Genomic DNA, 15,150 nt, shown 5'->3' on the forward strand with positions numbered 1-15,150 from the left:
GTTGTATGCTTTCAGATGCTTGATTTCGAGACCTCAAATTCTAAATCTCAGGTCTCGAAATCAAATTCGTGGAAAATTACTTCTTTCTCGAAAACTACTCCACTTCCGAGGGATCTGTTTCTCACAATGTTTTATACTATAAACCTCTCCCCATTACTCGTTACCAAGTAATAATTTATGCTAATAATTATTTTGAGTAATTACCAATAGTGTCCACTGCCTTTAACTGCACTACCTCGGAGTGAGTTTTTAAATTTGTCTCCAGTATTGGTGTTATTTTAACAAACTGTGATGTTAATTTTGATTGTCTCTTGGGTATCTAATGTGACAACACCCCTGGTGCCAATTTAAACAACCCGATTTTTGCAGTACTCAATGCTATACCTCAAAAACAAAATTACAAAATCGACGGCAACCCGAATATTAGGAAATACTGATTAAGGCAAATCGTTCACGATACAATATAAAGTTTAATATTTTTACCAGAAATGGCCAGAAATTAATTAACAGAAGGTTAAGAAAGTCGATATCATTACATGTACATGTAACTCGTTTATAAACAGTTTGTAGCGGTAGCTTTGCAATCTATTGCATGAAATACGCCCCAATATTCCTACGAAACTGAAAACAAAACAATGCAATGGTTTGTTTGTTTTTTAGCTTGGGGCAACAAAACCTTCGTCGTTATTTAAAAAATCTAAAAACTAGAGCAAATAAACTAGACTCTTACCTTTAAAAAAAAAGACAAAAAAAGACAAAAATTTTTTCACGTAATATTGGAGCAATCCCTTCCCTTGCATAGAAGCTACTTTTGCCCGATTTCGGCGACCCCAAATCAAATACGTCTGATACCTACATCCACTCAAATAAATCACAATTTTAAATCAAATATTATAACTGTTCTTAGTACAAATGGTACAGAGTAACAATGTACACAAAGATAACAACTGATAAAATATACATTATCAAGATTTAGCACAGTTTTTGTATTATTTTATAAATTTGATGAAAGAATGATAAATACTTTTGTTAGCAAGTTATAGATAAACAACGATGGTCATTGCGTGTGTTACAACAAAGTGGTTAAATATTTCGTAACTTCGTCTCAATACTGTTTATATTATTATCATCTCTCACCAACAAGCAGAAAATAATATGATCCACGAGAAAGTTAGAAAACAAGTCGTCCAGCTTTTTTTTTTTTTTTTTTTAAGTTCAACCCTTCATTCTCCGTATTCTTATCTTCGGTAAAAATCGGCGATCGATCTGTTTTGTTGTAATTTGCAATGCCCCTGTTGTTTCGTTTTCAACACATGCTGTCCAGATTGTTCCATTGTGTGTAAAACGTGTTGTTTTACATACTTCTTTTTGTTTTGTTTCCCTTTCTTAAGAAAAACTTGCGGGTACAACCGTGTAATAATTCTCTTTTGAGGGAGTGTAGGCTCTGAAAAGGGCCGTTTTGGTCTTATCCTAGTTTATTCTTATCCTTCACACCATGTTAAGTTTCAAACACCACTTCTCCTTCTTTTCCCGCCCTCCTTCTTTTCCCCAGCCGTGACACTTGTGTCCTTCAGCAAGACACATATCCATTGCTTCGTCCTTCGGGTGGGACGTAAAGCGGCGTTGCTCCCATGTGTTGTGTAAACGCATGTAAAAGAACCCAGTGCACTTATCGAAAAGAGAAGGGGTTCGCCCCGGTGTTCCTGGCTGGATTGGTAGCATATTGCGCCACAGCACCTTGTAAACCATTACGTGGTGCTTAAGGATTAGGTCTTATATCTCAAAATTCGCCCCACTCATTGCAGTAATAATACCTGGCGCTTTGTATCCTTTGGCAATAACTCAATGGATGCTTGCAGAGTTTTATCATGCCCCTCCTAAACCAAACTTGACCCCTGTTGATCGAAACCCCTCTAGGACGTGTGACATGGTCCATCTTAGGATATCAAGCCATAATAATACGAGCTGACAAGTATTAACAACGTGGTTAAGACAATGAAAATGTCAAAAAAATCGTCATCATGTGACGATAGCGGCCCTCAGTGAAGGAATTTAGGGTTGTGTCAAAACCTAAAGAGAAATTTCTTTGAAAAACTCGTAAACGAAACTATGTTCATCATTTTCTCTGATACCATTTCTCATAAACGTTTATTTACAATCAATACCGGTCTGTAGATTGGTTAAAGTTCGTGTTCAGTAACAATTTTTGTTCAAAAGTAAGATAATATTTTTGTACTTCCCTTCAATCAAAGGAAAATCATTTAATAAGAAAAGAAAAAACCACACCCTCTCTCTCTCTCTCTAGAATTTTTGTATTATTAATTTCGTTTTATTATTCTAAATACTCACACGAACAATGCTACTGTACAAATTATGTAACAATGGGTCGTGAATAAGACCAAAATACCCGAAGGTGATATCATTTTCTATATTGGTATTCAACAGAATTTATCCCAAAATATGAAATTCATCCCACAAGATATGCACATTGAATCAATGTATTTATTATTAGTATGTTTTGAGACATCAAAGACATCACAAATAGATTATCGAAGATATGCTTATAATATTTATGCTACACAAGTTCATTCATTTTTCCAATATGGAAAAAAAACAAAGTTTCATTTTGACGTTTGGTCTCCACATTGTGTTAGGTGCTTGAATTGCATTGTAAAACTTGCTAAGTAAATTTGATTTCAACTTACCAATTCTAAATCGTCAGAGTTGGTCCCAGGTCAAAAAAATGTTCTTAAAAAAAATGCTAAGCATAGAAAGTATTGCCTGGGCCCAATTTCATAGAGCTGCTTAAGCACAAAATTTTGCTTAAGCAACAAAATCCTTGCCTAGTAAAACTAATTTACCGGCCAAAACTCCACTCAATTGTTATGCTAAGTAAACAACAGCTAAATACCAGTAACAAGCAGTGTATATGGCATGAAATTTTGGCCAGTAACATGTGTAATATAAGCGAGTTATTTTCGTGCTTATGCGATTTTTTGCTTAAGCAGCTCTATGAAATTGACCCCAGGTCGTCACAGACAACCCGCCAAAACATGCAACAGCTTCAAACTGAAACTGCTTAGTTAAAATAACACACCCTTAAAGCAATATTTGTTTCTGCTAAGAATATTTTTGTGTGTGAATGAAATCGGGGCCAAAATAAATGGGGGTATTTAATATTCTTTAAATGCCCGAGTAGGGCATGTCTGCCTCCCTGACTCACTACACTGGGTCTGCCTTGTTTTCCTATAAAACCACATTAAGGTACCTGTCTGAACCACTTGATCCCATGTTAAGGCCCTTTTCGAAACCACGACTTCAGCTGTGGATTTGGCTTCAGGCTCCGTCCTCTCGTCTGAAACCCTGGACACGTATACGCAAAGCACGCGCTAAGTCAAAACAACCGCAGGGGCCAAGCTAGCCTAAGCCGAATCCAAAGCCAAATCCAGTCGTTTCGAAAAGGGCCAATATGTCGATACAACTTTCTGACACACGACTTGAGTCCTAAACGATAATGATGTTTAGTCTCTTCCTCAAGGCTGTTAATTGCGTTTTCTTCTTTAGCTGATCTGGTATTCGGCATAGAAACCCTTTTTACTGATTGTGTCGTCCGACTTGAATATGAGTTTAAGGGAGTCACCGTGGGAGATAATGTCGTCTGGAATCTGTAGGAAGTGAAAACGTTTATTGAAGTTAATACAGAGTATTGACACAGGTCCATTTGTATTTTCCAGTTAGATTTACTTGTGAATCCCACTGCAATATGTTTTGGACGCTACTTCGCGGATGTCAGAATTCCCTTGCCTTGACATAAAAATGACTGTGACTTCAAGGAATTGAGTTTAAAGGAATTTTGCGAATTCCCTTATCATGAGCTTAAAGCCTTCGGCTTCCCCAATTCATTTCAAAGGAACTGCCATTATCACACGATAACATTTGCTGTGACTTAAAAATGTGTTTACAGTTGAAGGTACATTCTTTTCTTTTTTTGAAAACACATAGAAAGAAACTTCACAAAATTACACTACGTAGTTAAGGGGACGTTGTACTATAGTTAAAGGCAGTGGACACTTTTTACTCAAACTAATTATTAGCATAAAACCTTTCTTGGTGACGAGTAATTTCGCAACTTCGACGACCGATTGAGCTCAAATTTTCACAGGTTCGTTATTTTATGCATATGTTGAGATACACCAACTAAGAAGGCTAGTCTTTGACAATTACCAAGAGTGTCCAGTGTCTTTAAGGGGACTTTGTAGTACCCGGGTGAAATGAAAACTTACTTTATGTCCACAGAAGCGCCCTCTTCGTTCAGAATCATACGAATCTCCATCCAGGACTTCCAGTGAGTCGTAATCACATTCTGTTTCATGTTCAATGTCGAAAGATCTAAACATCAACCTCACAGAATAGCCGTCTGGTGCTAGTAAAGTCCACTCACAATCTTCCTACAAAAAAACACCAGGAGAAATTTAAATTTCAAGGCACTGAACACTATTGGTAATTACTCAAAATAATCAAGTTCCGTATATTGTGGCATACACCAAGTGAGAATACTGATTTAATTTCACGGATAAATAATTTTGATTGTCTACGAACCTGGCTGCCGTAGTTGGTATCCCCATAGTCGGCATGTGAGTAAAGCTTTTGGGCGGGAAAATCAGCTTGTAGAACTCCACCGCAAACTGCAGACAAAAATGGGGGGGGGGGGGGCACATAATGGGTTTACACCTGAAATTGTAAGATCAGTGGTTGATTTCACAAAGAGTTAAGACAATAGTCTTATCTCGAGTTAGGACGAGTCACTCGTCCTAATTTAGGACTAGCCTTAAGTTGTTTAATATCTAGTAGGACTAGTCCTAAGTGGAAAGTACATGTACTTGACTTTTTCTGAGATAATACGTGATTCTTTCAAGACAATACGTGACTCTATCTGGGATAGTACTTGACTCTCTCTGGGATAGTACTTGACTCTTTCTGACTCGACTCTTTCTGGGATAATACTTCACTCTTTCTAGACAATACTTGACTCTTTCTGGGATAGTGCTTGACTCTTTCTGGGATAGTGCTGGACTCTTTCTAGACAATACTTACTTGTTGAATGATCAGCGAGGAACCCTCGTCTTGACACAGATGCATCTGACACGAATCTAATGTACATTTGATTGGCACTGGCTAGAACTGGATCGGGGTTACCCGTACCGCAGAACCGACCCAGCTGATGGCCGTCCGAAGAGTCGCCATCATAGATGATCACGTGGTCATAAGCACACTCCTGATGTTGCTCCAAATCGAAATCATTAAAAATCTGTTTTTTCCCGAAGTTGTGATAAAATAGGGAGAAAAACAAATCGTGTTTGATTCAGGGATGTTTTTAAGGCCGCTTGTGCCTCCCGTTGTTTGTGGTTCACATCCACCAAGCCCCCTTTGTGTACATGTGTCCTGAGGATTGCGTGCTGCACTTATTTAAGTTCACTTATGAGGCATCCTTGGTTTATTACCAGAAATATATCTTATTAATAATAGTAACAATACAAAATAAATCATCCACAGCAAATTAACATCTATAAAAAAAATTATAATATTATAAAGAAACACAATGGTCTAGCAACACAAAAGTGTTCGTATTTTAGTTCACTGTATGACTCACTGTTACTTTATTATAGGGTCTTTATAAGTTAACATATCCAGACGCATTTTGATGAATTATTCAATTATTATCTCTTGTCGTGACTGATCGACACTTACCAATTCTACTTTATGACCAGGCGTGGCAAAGATGTGCCAAGTACACTCTTTACGTTTGGGGTAGTTATCGGGATAGTTTGGGCTGGTCAGCTCGCCGTGACTCGCTCGAATATCATGCCTACATCCAGCTAGAAATTAATTGACAATACCATTCTTTTGTTACAACAAGTGTAATAGACCTTATCGCAAATACCAATGCGCAAGCGCAGACTGTTGAATGAGGTGCATTGTGGGATATATATGGATCAAATTTGGATACCAGCTAGACCACAATGCACCTAATTCCAAGCCTTACGCGCGCGCCCCGGTATTTGCGAAAAGGTCTATAGTGTAGGCATGGATATCATCCACTATGAGCCTGGCTGGTAGAGCAGAATACACTACCTTCTCAACACATTTGATCAATTCCTAGCTTAACATCTCTATATATAAGTAAGTGTGTCAGAACTAAAGTTCTGAAAGAATCTAAAGTTCTTGACTTACTCTCGTATGCAGCATTCTCCTGAAGACGAGCAAAGTATCTGTACGAAACGTCGAGACCACACCGGCTCTTTTCAGAGCCAACACTTCCTCAAAAGACATCTTATACATGGTTGTACCCGGAAGTTTACTATTTTAGTAATAGTTACTTCTTATTCTAAACACCATGCAAAGCTTCAAACACCATTTAAAGGCACTGGACACTATTGGTAATTACTCAAAGTAATTGTTAGCATAAAAACTTACTTGGGATGGTAACGAGCAATGGAGAGCTGTTGATAGCATAAGCCATTGTGAGAAACGGCTCCCTCTGAAGTAACGTACTTTTCAAGAAAAAAAGTAGTTTCTCACTTAAAAAATTTCATTTGAGACCTGAATTCAAGGCATCTGAAAGCACACAACTTGTGTGACAAGGGTGTTTTTTCTTCAGTTATTCTCTCCGCAACTTCGACGACCAATTGAGTTCAAATTTTCACAGGTTTGTTGTTTTTGTGCATTATGTTGAGATACACCAAGTTTGAAGACCGGTCTTTGACAATTACCAATAGTGTACTGTGTCTTTAAAGGGTATTATGGACTTTTTCCTACAAAAAACACAATGTCCACAGATTTACATTAAACTTACACAGTTTGAAGATTATGATGGTAGAAAGCTTCCCTTGAAGTTTTACTTACTGAGGTGCTGTAGTTTTTATGAAATACGTAAAGTAATAATTTTTGTCTCAGTTTTAGCATGTAAAAACGTTTTAACCAGTTATGCTATGGTTTTGGTATAATATCATAACTGGTTAAGGGGATTTTACTTGCTAAAATAGTTTTGGTCTCATGAGACCAAAACTATTGTTTGACTTGTTTTACTCATTTTTCAAAAACTACACAACCTTAGTTAGTAATATTTGAAGGGAAGCTTTCCACTATCATTATCTTCAAACCCTGTAAGTTTAATGTAAATCTGTTGACATTTTGAAAAAGTACCCAAATCCTTTAAAGTAAAACTTACATTCCTTGCAGTCATGTCCGTTTTCATGTAGTGTGAAGCCATTCCTGCATGTACATGTGTAGCTACCCAGTGTATTCGCACATACGTGCTGGCATTCACCGTTGTTCTTCTCACATTCGTCGATATCTGTGCATGAAATCAAAACAAACTAAAATAGTTCAAAACTTTAAAGTGATTAAGCAGGACAGTTCTTTTTAGAACCGAGAAGTCTCCCGAATTACGAAAAACGTAGTTCCTCAGAACATAATCTTATACACAACAATACACATGGTGTTTACCGCAAACCGTGACATCGATACCTAAAGCATGCAATGCCTCAAATCCTACATACACGAGTTTTGTAACAACTGTTTCTTGAGAATGTTAAGAAAAAGTCAAAAATTGTATTATATAAACTATTTTTGAGAATGCTAGAAATAGAAAACTAAGAGAGTTTTGTACGTCAAACTTGTTTTTAGAATGATAGGAAAAACTATATATAAAGAGAGTTTAGTAACAGTCAATTTTTTTTAGAATTTTAGGAAGAAAACTGGGAGAGTTTTGTAAAAAAACCTCTTTTTATAAAGAATGTTAGAAAGCTGTAAGAATTTTGTTTAACAAAAACTATTTTTGAGAATGCTAGGAAGAAAACGAAGAGTTATAAAATAAATTCTGTTTTTGTCTTATTGTTCTTAATGTCTTTATAGATTTATTGTAAATAATTATTTTTAATATATGGCCAGGGATATTGGAATTGAAGGCCTTCGGGCAACAGTTTTTATGTAAACTTGTTTAATTCCAGGCATATGTCCCTGGCTTTTGTTTTGTACTTTATATGTTTGTTCTTTGTATGTGTTTTTATGCCGAATAAATAATAATAATAATAATAATAAATAAAAATAAAATCCAAACCAACCTGCAAAGAACATGGCGAAGAATCCAGGTCTAGCGACAGTGCTGTCTGATTTAAACTCAATCCTCATGTTATTATAGCGAGATGTGATGGTCTCTGGTAGCTCGTCACCGCAGAACTTGCCGTGAAGATCCCCAACCTCAGTCAGTCCCGAACGGACCTCTACATAGTCATATTTACACACCTTTCATAAAACGAAAAGAACACAAAATAGCAAGAAGAAAAAAAATTTACTTTTTAGCCAATGTTTAAACGGCTTTAAGGGAAGGTATATGTTTGGTAATCACTCGTAAAATTAATGGCAATACAAACATTTGGTTTAGAAGCCAACAGCAGCTTTCGATAGTATAAAGTATTTTTAGAAACATTTCACTTCGAAGAAATGTGGTTATAAATATAAAAAATATTTCAGTTTTTATCCCTCAAAAATTTTAAATTGAAAAGCGTTATTGTCAGACACGTTTCTCAGATTGTTTATTCAAATTGCGGATTATCTTTCCTTTTATAGCCGCTTCAGATTTTGGGCGACGTTCCAAAAACGTAAGGTATACTTTATACTGAATAATTTGAGCCAAAAACCACCAAGCTAGTATACTCACGTCATTGCCTTCTAGTTCGAAGCTAAGGAATTGTAGCGAGATACGATACAAGGATGGAGCCACGAGATGCCACACGCAGTTCTTGTCTCGAGGGTAGAGGTCTGGATACGAAGGACTTGTTATATTTCCCTGAAGACTCGTCAAGAAACCTCCACAAGCAACTAATGTGAAAAAAGGGGTGATCGAGTTCGGTCAGTTATTCATCAGACTTTCGATTCATGTCATTTATCAGGCTGTGATGATGCCAAGGACTCTCGAAAAGTGCCTTATATCACTCTACTAGCCAGGGGCCCAAATGGAGAGAGGACAAGGAAAACAGTTTTAGTTTTAGATGTGATGAGAGGAAAACCCAAGAGAGTTATTCCAGGGAAAACCCAAAGCAAGGGTCGCCAAAATCACAGTCCGTGCTAATCATACGGCAGGTAGCCAACAAGCCAGCAACTACAGGACAGTAAGCGCACAAAGCCAGTTAGATGGGCCAGTAAGCACAAAATGACAGCCAGCCAGCCAACACGTCAGTAAGCACACAAAGTCAGCTAGCAAACAGGCCAGTAAGCCCACAAAGCCAGTCAGATGGGCCAGTAAGCACAAAATGCCAGCCAGCCAGCCAACACGTCAGTAAGCACACAAAGTCAGCTAGCAAACAGGCCAGTAAGCGCACAAAGCCAGTTAGATGGGCCAGTAAGCACAAAAAGCCAGCCAGCCAGCCAACACGTCAGTAAGCACACAAAGTCAGCTAGCAAACAGGCCAATAAGCCCACAAAGCCAGCTAGCCAACAGGCCAGTAAGCCAGCTAGCCAACAGGCCAGAAAGCACACACAGCCAGCTAGCCAACAGGCCAGTAAGCACACACACCCAGCCAGCCAACAGGCCAGTAAGCACAAAATGCCAGCCAGCCAACACGTCAGTAAGCACACAAAGTCAGCTAGCAAACAGGCCAGTAAGCACACAAAGTCAGCTAGCAAACAGGCCAGTAAGCCCACAAAGCCAGCTAGCCAACAGGCCAGTAAGCACACACAGCCAGCAAGCCAACTGGCCAGAAGAAACACACACATCCAGCCAGTCAATCGGCCAGCAGTAAGCACACACACCAGCCAGCAAACAGGCCAGTAAGCACACAAAGCCAGACAGCCAACAGGCCAGTAAGCACACACAGCCAGCTAGCAAACAGGCCAGTAAGCACACACACCCAGCAAGCCAACTAACTGGCCAGAAGAAACACACACATCCAGCCAGTCAATCGGCCAGCAGTAAGCACACACACCAGCCAGCAAACAGGCCAGTAAGCACACAAAGCCAGACAACCAACAGGCCAGTAAACCCACAAAGCCATGCTAGTCAACAGGCCAGTAAGCACACAAAGCCATGCAAGCCAACAGGTCAGTAAGCACACACACCCAGCCAGCCAACAGGCCACTTTTCCACCAACACGCCACATTCTTACCTTCACATGAGACACCGTCTGACTTGAGTTCAAATCCTGGCTCGCATTCACAATGATAACTCCCGATGGTATTAACACAGATCTGCTCACATCCTCCAGAGCTTTCACTCGAACACTCGTCATCCTCTGCGAGGAGAAGAAAAACAATATTTTAAAAATCATTTCAGAACTTCAAGCAATCAATCAGCACATTGCAGACGATTTGTGTTAAAGATGCTATGTCAGATTTTTGGCCGATTTGACCCAAAAATTTTGATTTAAATGGGGGTCGAGAAAGTTACAAGCTTTCATTTGAGCCATTGCTCGAAAAAGTCCGCCAATTATTAGTAGCAGTGAAATAAAGTGCTCAAAATTAGTTTTTGTCGGGATCCCGACAATATATCACGTGACCAATTCTTAAGTGTTTTATAAGAAACCTTTAAAATTTTTGTCATGGTTCCTAACCATTAAGAGTAAAAGTAAAAAAAAAAATCGTTAGAGCGGGTGATACTCTTTGAAATACCATTCACTCAAACAAATCTACTTTTTAATGTTTGGGGCCCAAAAATCTGACATAGCATCTTTAATCTTTTATTCAACACAGTCACAGCCTCAGGTTTTTTGCCAACCGACATTGGAAAACTATGGAAAGCCATAAATGCAAAAAAAAAAAAAAACAGGTAGCTGCTGTTGGTAACAATGCCAGATAAAATAATCAATCTGTGTTTTGATTCGTCCGAGGTGACGTTTGGCAGCAGCACTTGCGGTAGTCTGCATATCCTTGCTCTATGTATGCATATGAATATAGGTGAAAGGTGAAGATGGACGGGGATTGAGCCATACTCTGGAGGCCACTCTCTGGCGTTTATATTCACGAGCCTCGACGTGTGACATCAGATGTTCAGGCTACTCTAAACCAATCCTTCTCGATGGATGACGACCTTACCTTTGAAGAAAGCCGCCGAGAAACCTCCTTTATTAACCGTCCCGTCGGAGACAAACTTCACCCTGAGTTTGTTACTCGACGATTTGATATCTTCCGGTAGTATATAGCCGCAGTATTTCCCGATGAGTGGGGATTCGTCCTCGTGACCGTCTCGTACCTCCACGTAGTCATAAATACAGTTGTCATGTCTCTCCACCTGTACACATAAAGTTATATCAGTCCTCATTGAAACTAAGAACAAAACCAAGTTGAGCACAAAAACAAACATAGTACCATGGAGGTACCTCTTAAAGGCACTGAACACTATTGGTAAATCACCACTTAAGACCACAAATAATGTTATCAAAAGTTTTGGTACAGACACCTTGTTATGTAATAAACAACAAGTGAAACTGACTGGGTAAATCAAACAATGTTTGTTATCCTTTCCAATCCTGTTTTCTTCTTTTTGAAAGGTACTGAACACTATTGGTAATAACTCAAAATAATAGTTGGCATAAAAACTTACTTGGTAACGAGTAACGGAGAGCTGCTGAGAGTATAACACATTGTGAGAAACGGCACCCCCTCTGAAGTTTTTGAGAAAGAGGTAATTTCTCACTCGAATATTTGAATATGATAAAAGACTTCATCAGGCCTGAAGCCTTTTTTAGGCATCTGAAAGCACATACACTTGTGCAACAAGGGTGTTTTTCTCTCATCATTCTCTTGCAACCTCCCTCGACGACCAATTGAGTAAACTTTTTCACAGATTTGTAATTTGATGCATATGTTGGACAATGTTTGACAATTACCAAAGGTTTCTACAGTGCCTTTAAATGTTTAAAAGATAAAATGCGCCATACTAATATTGTATAACTCGGCTGTGTATCGAGACAAGTAATATATTTTTATCAACAAATTCCTAACACCAGGAAGGAATCTTCCGCAACAGCTCAATAATCTTGAGTCATTCTTAAGTACATCCTATTTTCCAATAACAATTAGGATTTAACTCCGGCCATAAAGACCCACTTTGAAGCATTTTATGTGTACGCAAAAGATCCAAAGTAGCCGGAGCCGCGCGAAGCGCAGCAGCCTGCTAGTCTCAATAAACTTGAGTCATTCTTAAACCACGCCCACTGAGATGCCAATATTACGTCATCGTCTGGTACCCTACCTCAAATGATTGGAAGTTGAGTCCGACTTGGAATCCATCCGGCATAGTCAGTAACCACACGCAGGATTTATCTGGTCGATAGTCGTCCGGATAGTTTGGACTCTGTAACATTCCTGTTTCCTTGGAGATGTTTCCTCCACAAATTGCTGCGGGCAAAAAAATAGTCAGTCATAAATATTTTAAGAAGAATTCTTAAACTTCTCAGGCTATACTTTCGGTAAATGTCAAGGATCCTCACTTGCTGTATACCAACATTATGAATAAAATAACAGACATGTGCAAATATTGAGCTCAATTGGTCATCCAAGTTGCAAGAAAATAATGAAAGAACAAAAATAAGAAAGTCTCTCTTGAACTTTGAAGGAGTAACAATCCTCAATATCAGTTTGGTGATGTAGTGTCTTGCCTCGCCTTCCACTTTGGGACCCCGGTTCAAATCTCACCGGGGGAACTAATGGAGATTGGGTTTTCAGTCCCTACCTGACTGCGTGGGTTGTTTTCCCTGGAATACATTCTCTATAGGGTTTTCCTCCCACATCTAAAACTGAAGTTTCGTCATCATCTTCTCTTCTCGTTTGGCTCTTATAAGAGTGTTGAGAATAAATTATACAGTTTAGCCAGGTAGAAATATATAAACACTTGTAGAAATAAATACACTTCTATCCAGATCCGGGAAAGTGACCGTGTTCTTCTTACCTTCGTAATGGGCTGAGAAGCCTCTACTGACGGCATTACCGGTGGGTGAGCTCTTCAGCTCGATCCAGAGCCGGCTGTCTGTTGATACGATGGTCGCGGGGACGGAACTCCCGCAAAATCGTCCTGTAAAAAAGTACGAAATAAAGAACCGTAAACACAACAAGTCATCATGTATATATCAGTATGTTTTCCTGCTATATGCAAGGTTTATTAGACTAAGGCCAAATAACAAAAAATACCCGTTGATCGTCCGGATTTTTCAAAAAAGAGGATGAGGGCCTAATACTATTTACTATTTACTATTTTTTTTCAAGATGGCCGCTAAGTATTTCAAATCAAACAGGCCACCAATTCTTCAGTTTGAATCAACCCCAAACTTATTGTTACCTATTAGTTGCATATGAGGACCTGTGTTAACACTAACACTAACAGGGTCGGATAACACTAAAAAGATTTGCTGGTAGGCATTCACTAATATTGTTTTATGAAACAGACGGTTAAAAGTGTTCGAGAGCATCAAGTTCGATTCGGGAAAAGCTCATAGGCCAGTCCTTTTGAAAAGATGGATTTAAAAAAAAAATAGCACCATGTAAAGGTTTCCAAGGTGCTGCGTGACGCAATATTATAAGGGGTAGTAAACCATTTTTCCTGAGACCAATTTAAAAAAAAAAGGTATCCAAACTGCTAAAAGTAATGCAGTACTTCTTGGTCGGGGCCCAATTTCATTGAGCTGTAAGCAAAACTTATTGCTTAACAATCTTCTGCTTAGCAGAAATGAGCAGGATACCAGTCACAAATTGCTCCTGTGACATTGTAGTTTGACTGGTTAGCTTTTTCTGGTAAGAATACTTTTGTTAAGCTCAGATTCTTTTTGTGCTAAAGCAGCTCGATTTCACACAACTCTGCAGGGTTATGATTAATCTTAGGACTTATAGGACGAGTCCCAACCCTGCACTGTAGCATGCGGACCTTAAGATTAATCCTAAGTTAAGACGAGTTACTCGTCCTAACTCGAGATAAGACGAGTCCTATCTCGAGATAAGACGAGTCCTAACTCTTTGTGAAATCGAGGTCTGTATGATTTGACTGGGGTAAAAAAAATGAAAACTTGCGAACCTAAAACAGGGGAAAACCTCCAGTGTCCATCCCGCACTTCCACATGGTGGTACCAGCAGTCATCGCTCCCAACAAGCTCAAAATCATCGAAGACCAGGACTATAGTCTCTCCGGGAGTTACTGAGATTCTCCAGACGCAAGACTCGCGGTTATTGTAGGGATCCGGCCACGAAGGAGAAGTGAAATTTCCTGTTGTTTCTTGGAGTGTTCGGCCGCAGGCTGGAGGAAAGACCAGCAGGAAAATTAGCGTATACAGAAAGTATGTGAAGGGTCATGAACTATTCCAACCCACTATCCTGAAGTTTTTATATCATATAAGCAAACCATTTACTTCTCTCCTGTGGGACTGTGACTCATTTAACATAAACCTTATACTATTGAAGAATTTTGTTTGTGATATAAATTATGTATAATATACAGACGTTAGCAAAACTTAATTTGTTGTTTTCCCCTAACACTTGAGAATTCCCTCTTTTCCATCTTGACCGGTACCTTTGAATGGTTTTACACCAGATTTAGTGCGCCTTTATAATTTTTTATTTTTTTTTGGAAGTCTTCGGCCCTCATATTATATACTTGGCGAATTGTGTACTACTCATTCTCATTACTCGGCAAAATCCATAAGTTAGGATACTTAGGCTAAGTGTCGGGAACGAGACTCGAACCCACATGGTGCTGACTGAATAGCCACCCATCACAGCTTGAATTCTGTGCGCGAGAACACTCGGCCACCACTTGTTAGTGCCAAGAACTAGCGCAGTTCAGTTTTGCCGATGATACTGTCATTTTTTATACAAAATCATCATAACGTGTTGTTTAGAAAAATAATAACATTGATGTGTCAAAGGCCAAAATACTCAAGTTCTATGTGACACGTTCTCCCGACCAGCTCAAGAACGTGTTCCAGTTTGTAACATACCATCAACAACCTCGTGGGCGATACCGTCATTCTCCTTCCCAAGTGATAGGTTATTTTCTCAGTACATTCAACTTCTGAAGAGCCACTTATGTGATAATGTTTCAAGTGATTTTATAACCCACTTTTCTGTCCCAAATACCATAAAGTGACACCCTTAAAGGCACTGGGCACT

General features: G+C 38.9%; 1 protein-coding gene across 1 annotated transcript in view; it reads right to left on the minus strand.

Moving 5' to 3' along the window:
* Positions 1–3,392: 3,392 nt before the first annotated feature.
* Positions 3,393–15,150, minus strand: part of LOC117303861 (bone morphogenetic protein 1 homolog) — a 46,327-nt gene continuing 34,569 nt past the window's right edge. The window contains exons 7-19 of the mRNA XM_033788255.1: positions 14,060–14,278; positions 12,944–13,066; positions 12,248–12,393; positions 11,089–11,284; positions 10,164–10,289; positions 8,720–8,880; positions 8,124–8,304; positions 7,229–7,354; positions 5,749–5,876; positions 5,095–5,308; positions 4,600–4,685; positions 4,284–4,448; positions 3,393–3,665 (exon numbers count right to left, since the gene is read on the minus strand). Coding sequence (XP_033644146.1) covers positions 3,561–3,665; positions 4,284–4,448; positions 4,600–4,685; positions 5,095–5,308; positions 5,749–5,876; positions 7,229–7,354; positions 8,124–8,304; positions 8,720–8,880; positions 10,164–10,289; positions 11,089–11,284; positions 12,248–12,393; positions 12,944–13,066; positions 14,060–14,278 — 1,976 coding nt within the window. The 3' untranslated portion in view covers positions 3,393–3,560. The remainder of the gene's footprint in view (positions 3,666–4,283; positions 4,449–4,599; positions 4,686–5,094; positions 5,309–5,748; positions 5,877–7,228; positions 7,355–8,123; positions 8,305–8,719; positions 8,881–10,163; positions 10,290–11,088; positions 11,285–12,247; positions 12,394–12,943; positions 13,067–14,059; positions 14,279–15,150) is intronic.

This window comes from Asterias rubens, chromosome 20 (genome assembly GCF_902459465.1).
Source record: "Asterias rubens chromosome 20, eAstRub1.3, whole genome shotgun sequence".
Taxonomy (NCBI): domain Eukaryota; kingdom Metazoa; phylum Echinodermata; class Asteroidea; order Forcipulatida; family Asteriidae; genus Asterias; species Asterias rubens.